The sequence below is a fragment of the Brienomyrus brachyistius genome, chromosome 11, assembly GCF_023856365.1.
Source record: "Brienomyrus brachyistius isolate T26 chromosome 11, BBRACH_0.4, whole genome shotgun sequence".
NCBI lineage: Eukaryota > Metazoa > Chordata > Actinopteri > Osteoglossiformes > Mormyridae > Brienomyrus > Brienomyrus brachyistius.
This window is the reverse complement of record NC_064543.1, coordinates 15,151,422-15,170,547: the sequence shown is the minus strand read 5'-3', so window position 1 is coordinate 15,170,547 and position 19,126 is coordinate 15,151,422. Positions and strand designations below refer to the sequence as shown.

The 19,126-nt window shown below is 39.6% G+C and overlaps 1 protein-coding gene across 1 annotated transcript in view; it reads left to right on the top strand.

Moving 5' to 3' along the window:
* The first annotated feature begins 1,211 nt into the window (after window positions 1–1,211).
* The window catches only part of LOC125751322 (uncharacterized), a 29,181-nt gene continuing 11,266 nt past the window's right edge, over window positions 1,212–19,126 (top strand). Inside the window, exons 1-23 of the mRNA XM_049029987.1 lie at window positions 1,212–1,397; window positions 1,882–2,150; window positions 2,806–2,937; window positions 3,018–3,198; window positions 3,703–3,761; window positions 3,843–3,906; window positions 4,605–4,763; window positions 5,245–5,362; window positions 5,636–5,686; window positions 6,177–6,254; window positions 6,493–6,549; window positions 6,637–6,696; window positions 6,901–6,956; window positions 7,236–7,314; window positions 7,795–7,929; window positions 8,460–8,554; window positions 8,747–9,431; window positions 9,681–9,801; window positions 11,878–11,900; window positions 15,914–16,028; window positions 16,127–16,286; window positions 17,024–17,129; window positions 18,286–18,474. Of these exons, the coding sequence (XP_048885944.1) occupies window positions 1,958–2,150; window positions 2,806–2,937; window positions 3,018–3,198; window positions 3,703–3,761; window positions 3,843–3,906; window positions 4,605–4,763; window positions 5,245–5,362; window positions 5,636–5,686; window positions 6,177–6,254; window positions 6,493–6,549; window positions 6,637–6,696; window positions 6,901–6,956; window positions 7,236–7,314; window positions 7,795–7,929; window positions 8,460–8,554; window positions 8,747–9,431; window positions 9,681–9,801; window positions 11,878–11,900; window positions 15,914–16,028; window positions 16,127–16,286; window positions 17,024–17,129; window positions 18,286–18,474 (2,916 nt within the window). The 5' untranslated portion in view covers window positions 1,212–1,397; window positions 1,882–1,957. The remainder of the gene's footprint in view (window positions 1,398–1,881; window positions 2,151–2,805; window positions 2,938–3,017; window positions 3,199–3,702; window positions 3,762–3,842; window positions 3,907–4,604; window positions 4,764–5,244; window positions 5,363–5,635; window positions 5,687–6,176; window positions 6,255–6,492; window positions 6,550–6,636; window positions 6,697–6,900; window positions 6,957–7,235; window positions 7,315–7,794; window positions 7,930–8,459; window positions 8,555–8,746; window positions 9,432–9,680; window positions 9,802–11,877; window positions 11,901–15,913; window positions 16,029–16,126; window positions 16,287–17,023; window positions 17,130–18,285; window positions 18,475–19,126) is intronic.

The window sequence follows — 19,126 nt, the reverse complement described above, 5'->3', positions numbered from 1 at the left end:
CCCTTCAACTGCTACCTCCATGTTGCTGTGAGATCTGATTCCTCCAAGTTACCTAAACACCAACCATTAAAGTCTTAAAACCTTAATATAGGATTCTGCCAGCACAGCTCTGGGCTAAATATGCTGATCATTCTCACATTTTTTTTCTTGTAGGAATACAATATTATCATAAAACACTTCCAGCAAGTGGCATAAGATGGTTTAATTAGGCTTAATTAGACTCATTAAACTCCATCACATTAACTCTGCCAGGATGTCAATAGTCAACATCAGTCAGGGGATAGGTCAGCTCCAAACTCAGCAAAAACTAACTTAAAGTCTTTTTCTTTCTTTCTTTCTTTCTTTTTTTCTTTCTTTCTTCCTTCCTTCCTTCCTTCCTTCCTTCCTTCCTTCCGTGCCTCGGGTTGCCTCCTGCTCGTAGCTGAGATATCTTCACACCTGGCAAGGGAAGCTTTAGCTTGTGTTTCACGTGCATTTCAGTTCAATGTTGTATTGCACATATTCAATATGCTTTGCAAGAAGAATTACATCCATGTTGTGCCTACTTTAAAACAAAAAAATACAGTATAGTTCAGGGCATGTCATTGTCTCATGAAAATGTCTTGGAGAGACTGATGCTATTTTTATATAAATAATCTGAGGGATCATTTGTCCATTAAAGAAGACAGCAGACCGTTGAAATGGATGTTTACATTTGGTAAATGGCAAGTAGTCAGTGCTTAGCTTTTAGAAAATATCCTGATGTATATATATATATATATATATATATATATATATATATATATATATACATATACACACACACACACACACACACACACACACACACACACACATACATACATACATGTATATGGCAGAGAGAGAAGAAGAGCAAGACAGAAAGAGCTTATGTATAGAATCTTAAGTCTGACTGGAGCATGCCTTTCAGTGGAGGAGCTGTTTACACTTGCAAAAACAGTAACAAATGAGGGGGCAGCCAGAAGATACTGGCCCAAAACATTTGATGTGCTAAACTGCACGATCTTAATTAAAATGGCCTATCACAGGAATATTGTGCGCTTGGCTTGTGCATAAAATAGCATGCTGATTAGTCTGGAGGTGAATGGTTTAATTCACTGCCGCCTGTGGCTGGGGGCTGGGGGTGGTGGGGGGGGGGGGGGGGGCTGTCCGTGTCAGCTGGTTTTGATGTGTGCCAGTAAATGCACAAAACAAGCTAAGGCCGGGTTCTGTCAAGATCAACAGCTTTCCCTGTAAACATCATGGGGAAACCAGTACTGAACTCTCGTGTGGTCTAAAAATAGGGCTTCTATGACATTATGGAAGTAGACTGAAATGCAACAGTAATCTTGATAAAGCAGGTCTTCAAAGACTGGAGGATCTGAATTGTCTACAAGGTAAGAACTACTATTATTCTCTTGCGTTCATGGAGACAATTTTCCGGTTTTTGTTGTGCCTAAAATAGTATCTGATAGCTGTTCTCAGAGTAGCGCAGTGGTGGTTGGCACTATTGCTTCCCAAGTCTCTGCCAGGGTTCCATGTATATGGAGTTTATGTGTTCTTCCTGTGTTGTTGTGGGGTTACTTCTGGGTATTTCCCCCCCCCCCACACACACACACACACATACTCCAAAAACAAGCTGAGGAGTTGCCAAATTGCCCCTAGGTGTGTGTTTGTGAGTGAATGGTGTGTGAGTGTTCCCTGTGATGGGTCAGTGCTCCATCCTCAGTTGTTCCCTGCCTTGTGCCCATTGGCTCTGGACTGCCCAGGATCCTGAATAAGGTAAGCAGTTTCAGAAAATGGATGGATGGGTAAAATACTAGAATAAACCTACAGTGAGTCATTGTTGCAATGAACTTTCACGAAATGAATTTAATTTAGATTCAAGATTGTTACAGCCCACGAGTACGGCATGAATGGAGCTTGACATTTCTATGTGGAGCAGTCGAAGTTCAGCATGCGGAGAGGTCAGACTGCAAAAAGTGGAAGGTGGTCCTACTCGGTGCCTGAGATGGCTCACTGCACACCGTCGCATGTGAAACGAAACAGACACAGAGCTCCTGCCTTGTCTCAGTGGCACCTGACAGGGCTGTCACAGGATTCTGGGGTCAACCTCTCTGAGCCCAACCAAGTTTCAGGCAGCAATGAAAGTAAGGAAAAAGAGTTCTGAAATATGCAATGTTTTCTCATTAACAGCAATTATGTCCTCTAAGTTCCAGTAACAATAATGACATGTTTTATTTATATAGCTTCTTTATTATGAAGGATGCTTTGCAAAATCAAAACAATAAAAAAAAACAGCATAAAAATACATGAGTATAACTACCTACCGTGAGAAATAACTTATGAACGTTAAACTTGAAACATTCCAGCAATTCTCCTTACTTGTTTTGCACCTAGGGCAGCATGGTGGTGCAGTGGTTAGCACTGTTGCCTCACACCTCTGGGACCCGGGTTCGAGTCTCCGCCTGGGTCACATGTGTGTGGAGTTTGCATGTTCTCCCCATATCGTTGTGGGGTTTCCTCCGGGTACTCCGGTTTCCCCCCACAGTCCAAAAACATGCTGAGGCTAATTGGAGTCGCTAAATTGCCCATAGGTGTGTGAGTGAATGGTGTGTGAGTGTGCCCTGCGATGGGCTGGCCCCCCATCCTGGGTTGTTCCCTGCCTCGTGCCCATTGCTTCCGGGATAGGCTCCGGACCCCCCGCGACCCAATAGGATGAGCGGTTTGGAAAATGGATGGATGGGATGGATGTTTTGCACCTACATGATATTTGCCTCAAAATTCCTGTATTTGCGACTTCAGCTGTTCATGTAGTGTGCAGGTCTGCAAGCTATGACTTGGATAACGCTGGTGAGGATGGATACTGCACTAGTGGATTTTCAGAGGAGCACTTGCTGAACATTACATTCGAAGCATGTGACACCTTGGGCAAAGGTACTTCTCTCTCTCCTTGTATGTAAAAATAAAGAGATGGAGCGTACAGCAATGTCAACCTACCTTCTCCACTCTGAAAGGGGAAGTGCTGGCCACAACACTTATGCGGTATCTGCAAGAAATGACAGCACAGAGCCCTGGCCAGGACAGGTTAGCTATATTGTATGACATGTTGGACCCTGAGCGCAAAGACCTCTCGGTGAGGAAGGACACCTTCCACTCTGTCATGAGGATGTGGATCTCCCGGTGCTGTCAGGACGGGTAAGGAGAAGATGCTTTTATCTAAAGTGGCATACAATCGAGAAAGTAGTGTCAGCCAGTCCCTGGAGAAATTAGGGTTAAGGGCATTGCTCAAGGAGCCAACAGTGAAATAACTCGGCAAACTTCGGATCATGGACACAGCATCTTAACCTACTTATCTGCACATTGTCCCAGTATATCCTCTTGGGCTAGACAATATATGGGTATTCAGTAATATTCTGCCTGTAGGCGGAATGTGTTAAATAACATTTACCGCAAATATGCGTGGCATACCAAAGGAAAAGTCAATTTAGGTGTGCTTCCAAAATCCATCCGTTTTCCGCATTGCGTATCCTGTCTGGGTTCACCAAGTCTTGAATTTATCTCAAAAGCCTTCCGAAGTAGCTAAAGAAAATAGTACAGTATTGCTTTGTTGACCGTGGATACATGAAGCATTTCATTTAGTCAGACAGTTCTGTAATTTTAAATGCTTTTTTTGGTTTAATAATGAAACAATTGCTTCAGCTTTCAGGAGGGTGACTATCAGACTGTGGGTGCTGAACGTTGCCAAGTACCAATAGATGGTAAGCTTTAAGAGAGAAACACACAAAGCAGAAATTTCCAATTCCAAAGGAATGACATATATAATTTCATTCTGTCGATAGGGATTGAGTTCTCGCCTTTCGAGACTGAGAAACAGTATCCAGAAGGAGGAGATGGCTGTCATTGGTAAGTGATTTACAGCTTCCTTGTTGTGGTTAGTGTACAGATATTGAATTGTAGTACAGTTTGGTATAAACTCTACAATAAAGTCCATAGGCCATAATGACTGATTCATTCTAATATGGGTAACACTTTATTTCAGGGGGCATAAATACTCAGTTACTACTCAGTATTTGTAGCAGACATCATAAACAAATATATACAAATCATGAAGCACAAATCATAAACGAATATAGTTGCTACTTGAGATTAAGGATGCATCATGGTTCCTTAAACACGAGATCAGTATTTCGCTTGTGTTAGTCATTACTTGTTCCTTCAGTAGTTAGTAGTTCTGGATTCAGTAGTTACAGAAGTAACGAAGTAACTGCTTAGGATAAAAGATGCATCACCATTCATTAATGATACAAACATGAGATTTTGCATGTTAATTATTATTTGTTCTTTCAGTACTTTGAATCACAAAGGTGTATAGAATTAACTGATACAGTAACAAATATAGTGATTGATAAAGATAAAAACTGGCATTCATAAATGATGAATTAAAATTACATCAATATGTAGCTAAGACATTAATACATAAGTAATAGCATAATACATTGTTTGCGCTCCTTCAAATAAAGTGTTACCAGTAGTATGGACCACGACTGTTGTAAACATGAAGAAGTGGAATTAATGTCTGCTAAATTCCTGCTCGGGTTCAGTGAATCGAGGGACTTACTGAGTGTCCTTGAGGAGCTGAAGCACACACAGAAAAAGCTGAATGAGCAGAACAGCAGCCTCCTGGGGACGGTGTCCCAGTGTGAGGATACAAACTTGCAACTGATTGTCGAGGTCACAGAGCTCAGGACCAAACTGGCCAGGTATTAGTACTGTTAATGAGATCTAGCAAGTAGTGCAATATTTTTTGCATGAATTGCTTTGGAAAATTATGCACACATAAATGTATATTTTGAGAAAAGTGTCTTTTAACCTTCCTAATGCATTATAATGGTGAGTATAAGAATTAAGGATGCTTTGTACTTCATTCTGAAGGTATTTATAGTGCATTATAGATGAAAGCTCATTGAACATTCATAATGCATAGTAAACATGGCTATACTATGTTATGCCTTTTTATGAATAGTTATAGCTGTGATTATAGTACTGCATTATAATGCATTATAGAAGCTATCTATAATGCATTATGATGACAGCTTTAAGTAAAGTGTTATCCCAATTGCTTTAATTTTGAGGTCCTACATGAATGTCATTTCACTGAGTGTGGCGTCCTTTCACTGGTCACTGTGTTGTCGTGTTTGCTAGATGTGCCACCTGCGATGCATATCTCTATTCTGTTGAAAGTGCCCAGCGCGCTGCACTGAGAAGCAAGTCCCTCTGTGATGAGCTAGAAGAAGCCAGACGAGTCACGAGAGAGAGTCAGGATAAAGCTGCCAAGACCCAGGCGGGCAACTGCAAATTGGTACAGAGACGCACTACTGTGTGACATAGGCGGGTGACCAAAACTGGGCTAATCTCACACACCACTCAAAAGAAATGATACTAGGCTTGTATTTCCTGGAGTGAATGAGTATTTTTATAGTATACCATACAAATGAGGGAATGGGTTAGTGCATGCTATACCTACAATTTAATGAGAGAATTTATATCCTCAATGACTTCACTAAATGCTACTAATGTTTATATTTTGGGTCTTCCAGTATCAGTTGGAATGCAGTCATTTTTTCCATTTCAGATTAAAGAAAATGAATATTTAAAAGCACACATCAAGATTATTGAGGAATTGGTAAGTCTTTCCATTCCTGTAAAATATATATTTTTTTAATGCTTGGTCTTTTTTGACCCACAAATACTGCTTGAACTATATAGCCCTGATGATTTGCTGTTAAATGCTTTACACTGAAAATCACAATTTGCCTGTTATTTTGTGATTATATTTGGCAGTCCAGAGCCTGTCTCAGGAACCTTCCAAAATACCAGGAGAGATAAAAAAGTGCTTTGTTGCACCTTTTGTATTTGAAGTGTTTACTTTGCTTTTACATGTTGTATTGTCAGACAGCAGAGTGGCCCTGCGAGTATCAGCATTATAACCTCCTATCTCCAGGGTCCAAACTCCACCCCTGCTCTGTGTATGTGGCTTTTGCTTGTTCTTTCTGTATTAGCCATGTTTTTCAGATGTTCTGGTTTTGTTCCACAGTCCAAAGACATGGAGTCATTCAACTTGGAGCCTCTTGCTTGTGTGTGTGTCCTGTAACATTTGAGTGCTGTGATTGCAGAATGAAAAACTCGTCCATGAAAAGACCAACTCTGAAGGACGCATCAGCAAACTGGTGAAAATAAATGCTGAAATCAGGGTAGGACCATTTGGATTAAATACAACATTTACCTCAAATATTATAAACTTTTCCTGTGATGGGTTGGCGCCTTATCCTGGGTTATTCCCTGCCTCAAGCCTATTGCCTCCTGCATAGACTCCAAACCTCCTCAACCCTGCATAGAACAAACAGACATAGAGAATGGACAGACGGACGGACTATATAACATTTCTATATCTGATACAATTAATGAAAATTATACTGTACTGGTTTGCAGGAGGAACTGGATGAAATATTAGTTACGTTGGCTGAAAAAGACAAAGAAATTAGCAAGGTAAAAAATAATCTTTAAGCTGAATTTAGGTGACCCATTTAATATGTTGTTTCCAGCTAAATTTGAAATGTGTTTTTTATGTTGAAGAAATCAGTTTTCATAGATGACCTGAAGATCTCCTATCAGCAGAACTGCAAAATAATTGAGGTATTTTTTGCCTATGATTAAAAAAAAAGAGATACACAAACAAAGAATGATAACCAGAAATAAACAATTTCATATACATATGTAAGCACACGTGGTGTTATGGTTAGTAACATTCAGTATGGTTCATATAGATAATTTCCATTTAGTTTTATAGATAATGTAATATTTCTATCAGGATAAATTTAAATGTGTTTTTTCTTGAAGGACATGCAACTGGAATTACTACAATTACAAGAGAACACACAATTGGATCTCCTGAGGTAGATGAGAAATATTTTTCACAATCAACAGCCATACAACAACCATACTTGGGAATATATTTGTATAAGTAATTTGTTCTGAGATTGCATTTGTAATAGAAATAATTGAAAAACAAAGGAAATAGGGTGGTAATTTATTGTCGTGTGGATTAGCTTTGCTTTTTTTTTTGCTGTCGTCACACTGCAAACATCTTTCAAACGTTTACAGTCAGATCCCCACAAAGATGCTGCTGATGGGGTTTTGCCAGTGCAGGATAATGTGGTTTATGTCACTGACAGATTTGGTAGGTCCTCAGGAAGAGGTAGGCCTGCCCTACACCAACGCTCACTGCAGTCTGAGATTGAGGAGACACAAAAGGTAATAAGAATGCGCATGAGGTACCGAAAACTCTTTCAGTTCCCATTTTTCTCTTTAAAATGTTCTAGACTCCAACCCTCAACCAGGGATCGCCAACCTCTCCGTGGACGGACAGACGTGTTTGTGGCTTAACTGTTTCCATGGCAAAATATTTGGATAGAGAAAAAATACACTATTTACGTTACGTTTTATGTCTGTCATCGTTCACCGTAGTGATGACCTCATTCACTTTGACTGAAAATGCCAAAGGAGAAACATTTAACTTTTCATTTATAATGTTTTTCAGCATAAATAAGAAATGGTCACATCTAATTCATTTGAATTTGGTTGTGTGGATAACACATTAATCTGAGACACCTATTATAGAATAGAAAGTTGTTGCAATATTTGACTTTGTAACATAAATACATTTTCTACAATTCAGTCAAGGTTGTCTGCTCATAGTCTTCTGTAAAACCCTCTTCCCTTGGTGTTGAACAGCGAGCAAACTTGGAGGTTTGCGGCTCAGTCTGTGGAATCGTGTCCCCATACAACCAGAGGGACAGAGTTCAGATCCTGCAGGAGATGTCATCAGAGGAATTTGTCGACTTTCTGGCAGCAAAGCCATCTGGCTCGGTAAGATGTATAAACTCGTGGAGAACGGAGCGGAGGAAACACCGCAGACTATGAACTTTCGAACTCAGATGGGTGTAACAATGACAAACGGAATCTCTGGAAAACATCTGCCCAGGTTCTTCTATAAGTGACAGTTGTATAGCTTAGAAGTTCTTGACTAAAATAGACGATTACAGGCTGATGCACCGAGGTCTGGTCCCACATACCAGCAGTTCAGAATTTTCAAAGAGGAAATTTTAATGTCTCAAAAATAATCGGGATAATGGTTTTATTTATTTTGAACCACACAGTAATGTGGACAAAGTTATATTCTAATGCTAATTGATGATTGATTGACCTACAGTAGGAAACTGCAGTTCTAATCTGATACATCAGCAGTGAATGAATTTACTGCAATAATGTCTGTCATATTTCCTTTTAACTTTAAAATCAATTTATGTCAGTGTTCTTTCATAAATCAGTAATCTGCTCTGTCTCTTGACTTTTTTGGTTTGAGGTATTAGCTGTTGCGATTACGATCCATTTTTCAGGATGCTGCTCTCAGCAATGCATTTGAGATCTTAGAAAGAGCATACATCAAATGCTACCAGCAACAGACAGCCATCAGGAAAGATCTAGCAAATGTGTGAGTGTTTACCGAAACATTCATCTCCATTGTGAGGTTTTGTAATGTTCATCTCAAACTTTCCATTTTTCATCATAATGAAGCATTCAGTTTGAAACATCAACATTTTGAAAATATGCCCCATTTAAATTTAAAGTCTCTTGAACGTCCAGGTGAAAGTTTTCCTTGCATAGCGGTGAAGGTTGATTTCAGTGAACAGGAGCTGGAGCAGCAGAAGGCACTGAAAGAGGAGACAGAGAGGAAACTGACTGAGCAAGAGCAACAGCTAAGAAAGACCCAGAAACTAGTCCTGGAGGCCAAGGAGATGGTCGCTGTCAACTGTTGGAGAGCATCGAAGCTGGAGGATGACAAAGCCAGGGTAATGGAAGAGGTCATTCAGGATGACCAGACCCAAACAGAGGTGGTGAAACGGCTGCGACAAATTGAAAGCACTGTCCAGGAGCTTCAAGACCAGGTGTGCCACCTAGAGGTCGGTCAAAGGATTACCCAACAGCAAGTAAGCAAGTTTACAAACAGCAAGGGTTGGAAGCCTGCTGTTTGTGAAGCAAATTCTGAAGATCCTATAAAAGAGACTTGCCACAAACAGGATGAAAATAGACAGCAGAAGGATGTGGCGATAGCCACAGATCCTGTGGAAGAAACTATTGCCCTTGTCACAAAACAGGACATCACTTTTGATCCAGCCACAGAAATTCATGTTTCCCAGAAGGGAACGGAAACAATACTGAGCCAGGCCTTTGAGGGAACTGAATTGGACCAGGCAAAGATGAGGATGGACACTGCCACCCAGAGGATTGAGGAGGAATTGCTTGTCACCGCAGATGCTCAAATGCACTGGAACTTGATAGAAGCATGTACTTCAATTAAAAAAGAGCAGGTATGTCATATAAAATGCTTCTCATTAAAACTCCTTGAATGCCAATTTCTCTGTATGGTTTACATAAACTTATATAACAGACACTGCTTATACAAATAACTATTTTTACGGTTAAGTTTAAAAAAATGTATACATACGAAGATCAAATGATTGACTTTCTATCCAACTTTAAGAACAGTCATGTTATATGTTAGTCATTCATACTGTCTGATCTTTGCTTCTAACCTTTTCTCTAATGGCCGTGTCTAGTCTGTAGCTCCCATCTGTACCTCAGATGTGACAGAAACCGGCACAGTTTCTTCAGTGTCCAGCCGCTCAGTGCAAGTCATCCGTCTGGACAGCAAGACCGCGCCGTTTCAGCCTGTCAACGGTATCGTACCATTGCCATGCAGCTCAGTTACAACTCAGATTTCCTGACATTCCGGAATGTGCAGTATGAAAATTAGTCCGCCGTTCCTTTTCAGGTACATGTCCTGCGGTTGATATTGAGCTCAGAACCTTTCTGTTCTTACGCTGCAGTATGTGTGTCTAGATGCGAGGGCTCTTGTTTGTCTCCTCCAGCCTGTCTCTCTGCATTCTTTAGGAATAACAGAACTAACTCATTCATGGGTTCATTTAGTTTTTTGTAAAAATGAATAGTTGGAATATCAGCACTTAAGTTGTCCTTCCTTTTTTTAAAACTTTCGCCTCCGGAACGATAACGAAACACCAGCACTGCATCTCCAAACACTCAGAATATTAAAATAATATTTTAATAGTGCTATTTCCGAGTCGCAGTCTGTTTCAGTTACCATTTGTCATGTTTCTCTGCACCATGTACTGCTAGACAAGGACGTTCGCAAAGACAGTCATCATGACATCATGGTAATAACATGCTAAAGAACACAATTCCCTATTGTCATTACTATTACTATCATTATTTTCTTTTTACTTCTTGTTTAAGTTCTTATTCACAGTTACAGATTGGTGACTTTATCGCCGAGAATAACATTTAGTATCTGATCACTTGATGTTTAACAGACAGCATGTTGTGCCTAATTGAGTCTGTATAAAGTGCATATTATACCTTCTAGAATAGTCTGGCGAAAGAAGAAGATGTATGAGTGGATTATAAATACACGCGTAAACATACAGCCTAAAATTAGGCAGCGGGAGTAACGCTTGCAAGCTGTCTGAGTTTGGCCGAGTTTAGTGATCCACTGGCCACATTTACCCTCAGTAAAGCATCATGTGACCTGAACAGTGATAGATTTGAACAAAGCTGTGTCCATAAAAGGAGAGAGGGAAGCCTAATTCAGTTCCCAGAATCCTAGGAATTAAAAATAGAATGAAATTAAGACAAATTTACATCTAGCACACATGGGAAATGTCTCTCTCGCAATATTTCTTATTTAGGAACTGACTTGAGTTTGATCAGTCATCCTAATGCTTTAAAAATGTCTACTCAATGTTAACTTTACAACGTAGCTGAAGTCCACACTAGCCTGCAGATGTAGGACTTGTTTTGGATTATTTAAATGCTTCTGCATTTCTACATTTTTTCTGTAGAATCATTTGGAAAGTTTTTACTACTGTATCTTTAAAAGTTTGAAAAACGTAGTTAATGGTTATGAACTTTCGGGTTGTTTAGAGGAAGTATTCCAAGATGTTTCAATCATAGTTTCACGGGAAATTATTATTTGAAAAATTATTTGATAAATTTACACTAAAGATGAATTCACCTAACATGCTTACTTTTATCACAAATTAATCACAAATAGGATTAATTTTCCCTAAGGTGTTTTTCAATTTTTGAATAGTTTGCATGATTAATTTTTGATTGCGTGTTTCAATCAGGTTAGAGCGCTATTAAAAGGTTAAGGAACCAGTGCAATAACAAACCGTCACCTGTTTTTACCGCTTTCTGTATTACTAATGAATAATGGCCAGTTACTCAATTGCTGCTATGATACTGGTCATAAGCATGTTCTATGCCCTCATTGCTGTCATAAGCTGCATTTGGCCCAAAGACAAACAAACAGTCTCAAAAAAATTAGCGTATTGATTTACTCTGTTTGGACTATTCATGTTTTATGACCCTATGATTATATCTCTTGCTTGCAAATCCTAGACACGTAGCCTTGTTTAAGAAGCTCAAAGGCAAATGATACAAAGGGTCTGGTGTAGACCATCTGATGTTTGGTTATTGGCAGATGCAAATGGTTGCCAGGTTATCGTTGGCCATACATATGAAAAAGAGGTGAAAGAGATGGTCTCCTGAAATATATGCACAGAGCTGATTGCTTGTCAGTCCCCAGAAAGCATCTGTAAGACATCTCCATGTGAAGAAGTCATTTATAAATTTCCAGCCGCAAATTATTATTTGGGTGAGCAGTGGTGTTCTAGAGAATTGACCTTTTTTTTGCATTTTTTCCCATTCTAACATAGAAAAAATCTCTCTTTACAGAAGGAAGAAGCAGCTGGTCACAGGTAAATGTCTTTAACTTTGACTTTAAGGATTAAGATTAGCTGTAACATACAGCATCTATGGATAATAAAGTTCCATAAGTGTCCATTTGAAATTATTGTATACCATTTTGTGTAAATGTTTCTTCTGAAGCTTCATATGTATGCTATGTTTAAAGGAATTGTCCAGCTAAGTCCAGGCCATTGCATGTGCTAAAGCGTAATTGCATATCAAATGGCTGTTATACTGGCCAGTATTATGTTCTTTGACTGGTTGTTTGATTTAAGAAGAGGCACTGCTGGAAATTCTGGCAGCTTGTAGCTTTAAGAATATTACTGCTGTTTCTTTGCAGATACAATGTAGAAGAACAGCTGGTATTCATTTATTTGATAGCTGGTCCTGAAATTAGAGTAGGACCAAATTAGGACTAAATTAGAGACGTGAATATGCTTATCAACTGGTGTTTGTGCTTGATTCACCAAGTTGCTTTATTGTCAAATTTATTGATAGCTGAAATCCTTCATTAACATTCAGAGTGTCAAAACTCAATAAACACTGATGTGATGTTTGCGAATGATCCAGCTCTTTGGTATGAATGAAGGGAACAGAGTCTAACTTGAGAGCCGTTCTTTTTATAATTGTGCCCAAATTTCCCTCCCTGCCCTTAATTCACTCCTCTCCCTTTTACCTGAACAGTGAGAACCAGCCAGCCGCAAGAGATAGACGTAGTTACATTAGCTTCCATAAGGGCAGAATGAGCAGGATTTATACTTGTTCTTTGCTGTGCCAATAGAAAGTTTTCTAATATTAAGTGTTGCATGTATTGCATTCAAGATTGGCCGACTTAATTTACATAACACATTTGTACAGAGGGTAAATTACAAACAGTAACCTAAATTCACTGACAAATGAGAGGGATATGGTGTCACCATGTATAATGTTTACAGTAGATTTTGGACATTAGTTCTGGTAATACTAATAATTTAGTGCTGTTAAACTTAGTCTAAACATGCAAAATAAAATTGTATTGATGGCATGTCTAAGTCCGAATCTGATCCAAATTATTTCGCAAATTATTATTTAGTAATTATTTCGCATATAAACCTACTGTAGTAACCCCTGTCCTCTAAGAAAAAAGAATGATGAGCTTTTAAACGGCTCTTTTCAATTTTTATTGAAGCCTAAGTGGGGGATGGAGTGCACGCCCTGGTTGGGAGGCAATGCATTGTGGGTCATCACCCTTGAAATGTATCCTTCCAATAGCAAAATTCAGTGACTGTTGTTAGTTCTAATGGTTGCTTGGCTAAGTGGCGTAATCTGGTAGGTTTAGGTTCCTATCCCTTTGAAAGGATGGGTTAAAATCCTGGGGCTGCATTTTGTTTTAAGTGAATCCCATCCTTAGGGGCCACTAACATATACCTATCTACTTAATCTACCAAGTCTCGCCCCTTTCTTGAGTAATTAGCTGGCACCTAAGCAGCTGAAATGAACACTACTCTTCAAGTGCCTATTTCATATCTCCCTCATGCGGAAGGACTGCAGCCCCAGTGGCTTATCCCTGGAAGCGAGCAGGCTATGAAAAAAAGATGCTTGAATTTTGAGGAGGAGATTTTGGAGGGACTACGTTACGCTTGCCATTCAGAAGCTCCTGCAAAGGAGTCAGATGAAACATTGCCCTTACATGGTAAAAGCTTCCATAACTGAAAGAGAGGCTGCTGGAGCAAAAAAAGAAAAAAAGAAGGGGAGGAGAAAAAAAGGAGCTTAGGATTGTTGGACTTTGGGGTAAAAAGTTCCAGTTCAGAGGAATAAAGGAAGACTGGTGACAGGGCCCTAAGCCGTGCCTGAAAACGTGAATACAGGACCTTCAGCAGTGACCCAGGTACCAGCAGAGGTGGGGAATTAATGTGCCTTTCACCTGCTGATCATACCCTGGACAGATGCATGTTTGGCTACAAGTCATTCTGTCTAAGGCTTCTATTTTGAGCAGAAAATTGGATTAAGTGAGTGATTTATTGTTGATAATTGGTGCTGTTACAACTGGGATAATGAGGATATTTAGCTGTACTTTCACTGTACCATACTTATATCATGCTACCAGCTATTGTGAGATTTGATTATGATGAGTTATGCTGTATTTTGAGACTAAATACAAAGTCCATGTTGTGGTTGATGTTGTCTGTTAAATCTTTAATTCTGGAAAAACCACTTATTTCATAAATTATACAATTTCTGGCATAAGACTTCTACATTACTACTCCTGTCTCTCCGTGTTCTTAGTTCTCGCACCTACATCTGTCATTGTACACATTCCTACAACCAACAGTCAACAATCAATATCTTTCTCCCTCATGCGTCCCCAAACCAGTTAAGCTGACCTGTTAGGCTTGTGTTTTTCGTGTATAAGATTGTTTCTCATCGCAGTGGACTGGTCATAGCCCTCGGGATCAAGCGAACACCAGTGTTATGTGTTCTTTCCCAGTTTGTTTTCTTTACAGCTGTGACCTATGTGGACAATGACAGACAGTCCTCCTTAGGGAAAGCAAGCCTTTTAACAAGGATGCATGTTCCAGATGGACCCAGCATGCAAAAGAGTTTCCCACAAAGCAATAAATTCATACTGTAGATAATTTGAATATCGTCCGATTGGTCCATGAATATGTTATATCTTCCAAAACAACACTTATAAAATATCAATCGACCCATTCATCTATCATTATCTTGGACAGGGTGCATGGTGTAATAAAATGTAATGAAATGTTATGTATTAAAATATGTATAGGGTATATAATAATTTACAGGTAGTAAAATCCTCTGAAACTCATGAAGAGGAGGATTAATTTGTATACACATTTACAACATGGAAATAATTTGTAATGTTTTTATTTTCTTTTCGATATTTGCATGTGTTGCACTGTTAGTATTAGAAGAGACACTTGATACCATTTTGGTAAAGGAATAGACTCAGCAAAAATGAGGGTCTGAAGAATGGATACTTTATTTAGGCCGGAGTTTTGATGACAGACAGCTACTGTGGATTGTGACAAGGAACAAAGACCAGGAAAAATGAGCAGTGGAGTTTTAAATTAGATTTTGTGTTTAATTGGAGTACGGATGAGTGGGCTGGGAATGTCCTGAAGTCGCAGCACTGATAAGTGTCTGTGGGCTGGGAAACCATAACATCCTGAGCCAGCAGGCAGCAGTGCACACTGGGACGGTCCTTTACACGCAGATCCAAACTCTAGATGAACTGCAACGTAAAGCTAGACTAGGAAGGGGTTCTTGTTTTGGCTGCGGACCAGTTTCATGCGGCATATCCATTCTCATACTACGTTTTCATTCTCACCAGTCTTATCGGCCTGCTGGGAGACCGGTGCCTAGATTTCCCTGGGGTGCTCAAAATATTTGGGCCTCCTAATGGTTGCCATGTTATTTTCTGTCCCAAACAGTGTATCTGGCATCACAGGGAAGCTGTTTTAAAAATAGCTCACGATAATAAATGTGACATAAAGGGTCATTTTTTTCTCTCTCTGAATGGCTCCTACCATGCCTGAGTATTGTAAGTATTAGAATGTCACAGTTGCCCAATTGCTGGCATATTTAGGCGCAATTAATGATCACATGTTAACATTTTGTATTGGCCCCGCTTCTGTACTGCGAAACACCCCCCCCCCCCCCCCCCCCCCGTACTCCCCCCCGATGCTTAGTCTTTATATATAGCTGTAAAACATCTGGGAAGCCTGCATTTTAATTGGTTTGACAGCAGGTGAAGCTGAATAGTATGCAGACTCTGAACTTTAAAATATTCCAGATACATGTTCTCAAAGCTTAGATCAAGTGTAACACTCACTGTGGGTTTTTAAAGACAATTGTAAAATTGTGGAAACTCAATGATATGGTTTCTCTTCTGCCTGTTACCTGATTTAACAGGCATTGATATAAAACATTTATTTAACCTAGAGCTGAAACACTGTGATTTCTGGACCGTCTGCTTTAAGTCTCCCGGGGCTGGCTCTGTGTAACTTTCTGTGTCTGTCAGGATAGTGAGGATTCCGGGATTGTCTGCTCTGCAGACAAAAGCTCACAACTTGAATATTCCTGCTTTCCCGTGGGTGCTTGGCACGGCAATGATTGTGCTGGATCTTCTTCTTTAGGTAACTTTTTCACATTATGGTCAAAATATGCACTTAGTTATACATATATATCTGGTCAATGTTCAAGTGTCCTGGTTTCATCTGCTCTCTCCCTCCAGCTAAAACCTCTTCCGCAGATCCTGAAGAGACCCTTTCAGACTCTGTACCCCCCCTGTCTGAGAGTGGCGACCCCCAGTTCACCCCACAATCACAAGGGCCTGACCCAGAAACATGCCCCCTGCCTGTCCCCGAATGCGATACCAAAGAGCATGTAGGAAGGTGATCATCTGTACACGTTAACTTACCTTGGAGCACAATATGATATAATTCTTCTCATGTACTATTGTGTTCATTTGTGCTGTGTTTATTTTTACATTTTGCTTCAGTCTATTTTTAAAGGGTAAATATTATGTTAATGAAAAGTTATGCAGCTAATCACCTTTTCTTGAAAACGAATCTGATATTTAGGGAGAGTTATTGGTCACATTTTACTTGAGGGGACATGAATAATGTTGTAGTGCATGCTTAATTAACCAGTAACTAAGTGTCAGTTATATACTGATCCAATGTTTGTTCATCATTAATTAATCATGACAGTTCATCTATTCCATTCAAGCACTATATTAGTCAACAGTTAACTAATTAATTAATAATGGCACGACCACTTGAGGGGACAAAACTTACTTAACTCATTTACTACTCAAGAACAAATCATGAACATATCATGATTTTTATGCTATGAAATACATGAATTGTCAGGATTGATTAATGATGAATAAGCATGGGATAAGTATGTAATTAACACTTACTTATTAGTTAATTAATAAATGATGTTACTGAGCTATTGTAAGAATGTGGAAAGATGAAATCTTTCTTTCAGTATATTAAGTTCATAGTTTCTCATAGTTCCCCAGTTTTACTGAACCTGAAATTGTCTGAAATGTGTCATAAAAGAATGAAACCAAGAAAAGCTTATTTGTTTTTGTATAAATGTTGAATTGTTGTGCCTTTTGCAGACAGGAGACAACAGGAAACAGTTACAGCGTCCAGTCAGAGGCAGCAGATGATGAGATAAGGCAGACTTTGCTGATACGTTTTCCAGCTTTGGTGGTTTCAGACAAGGTGGGTTTGCAACACAGCAGGAGTCTCTTCATTGCTGTATATCACGGGTGCCCAACTCTGCACATCTTTGGGTTTCCCCTCATTTAACACACCTGATTCAACTCCTTGTGCTAATTACCACACAGCTCAAGAGCTGAATCATTTATGGTGGAACGGGGACAGAACTAAGCTACACAGGGCTGCGGCCCCCCAGGACTGGACTTGGGCACCCCTGACTTATAGAATACAGGTACCAACCAACACAAAGCTGATAGCGTAGCAAAATATGAGTATCAAAGGAGAAGTGTTTGCAGGTTGAATTTTATTTCACTGAAATTTCATAGAAGTTACTTAAAAGTGAGTCTGTTTATTTCTTTATTATTGTATACTACCATGCAGAACAACAACAACAAAAAAAATCAGTTTCTTCACAGATTTGTCGCATTTGTTCATGGTAGGGGTGGCAATATGTAAAAGGCAAACCCTTTACTAACAAGAAGTTATCTGAAAGCCCATATGAAGTCAAGAAAAGTGCAAGAAAATCCCACCAAATTAATTCAGACTGTCAGAGAAGAAACACATATTTTGCTATAAATGTCTGCTTATATTTGATGCATAGCAAGTGCAACATATTACTCACCCAACCCAGGGACGGATTATGGGTTGTGTGGGCTCCTGGGCAAAACGTTAGCGAGGAAACATAATGTACTGCATTATGAAGATATTCATAGTGTATTATAGATGACAGCTTCATAATGCATAATAAACATGGGTATAATTTGTTATGCCTTCTTATACGTAGTTATAGCTGTGCTTATAATACTTTATGAATGCAGTATAATACATTACACATGACTGCTTTAAGTAAAGTGTTACCAATATGGTTAAACTATATAATCTAAACTATATACATGAAAGTGAAGATCTATCTTCTGTATTTTAATAAGATATTAGCAGTGTTTTACCTGTGCTTGTTAAGTACAAGAATTGTTGTTCAATTTACAGCAACACTGCATCATACAGTTATGGGTTAAAAGTCACCTCATGAATGGACAAAGCAGATCACGACTGCTGGATACATGCAAATGGAAACAAATGAAGCGGCCGCTGCTGAAGATGCTCTCTGTCTGCTTTCCTGAAGCACTGTCCACAGATAGTGTATGTGCTGTGCTTACAGGCTGAAGCAAGCAGGAGTTCACGCTGCCCTTCTCTGCCAGAACCCGACGCCCCCCCTTCTGGCACATCGTCAACTCCTCGTCTTCACCCTCGGACCCGGCTGTCCTTGCCCCCCGCCATGCCCACTCTGCCTGAGGAAGAAGAGGACTCACCAGAGGAGCTCGACAGCTCGTCCAGCTCCCCAACCTCAGTAAGTGCCTCTTCTTATTCAAATTCAGCTCTCCTCATAAATCAACGGCTAGATGGTACGTTAACCTGTTCGTATGGGTGACATCGTGACGGTTTGTGTGAACCTTTGGCTTTGGTTGTTTGTCCTGTTAGTGACACAGCTGAAACATCAGCGATTTCTCTTTGCATATCCATACAGTAAGTGTCTATTAATGTTCTCGGATGTAGTCTCCGTAAAGCACTTGCACTGCCGGCTATAATTCTTGTGCTGCTTCCCATAAGTTTTCCTTCTTTCCATTGGTGGTCTGGCCATCGATGATTGTGTTTATTTTTACTTTAAGCATTTATGGGTGGTAGGTCTGTCTCGTTTGTAAAGACAGGGTCAAAGAGCACACGCTTTGATGTCCTCCTCGTTTCAGTGTAGACCTTAAATTCCTGTTTGTTATCTGGGAAAACTTAAACCTTCACTTTAAATGTTTGCTGAAGACTTTGTACATTGTGATCCACATGTATGGGATTTTTTCTGCATCCATTTGGTCTTGGTTCTCTTCCTGGACACAGATAATGGAGTTTTAACAGTCTGAGAAAAAGTATTTACTCTATTCTGAAACTTAGGTAGGCAGATCCAAGCATATTAAAAAAGCATTTTTTTTTTTTTCTCTCTGTCATGTGAC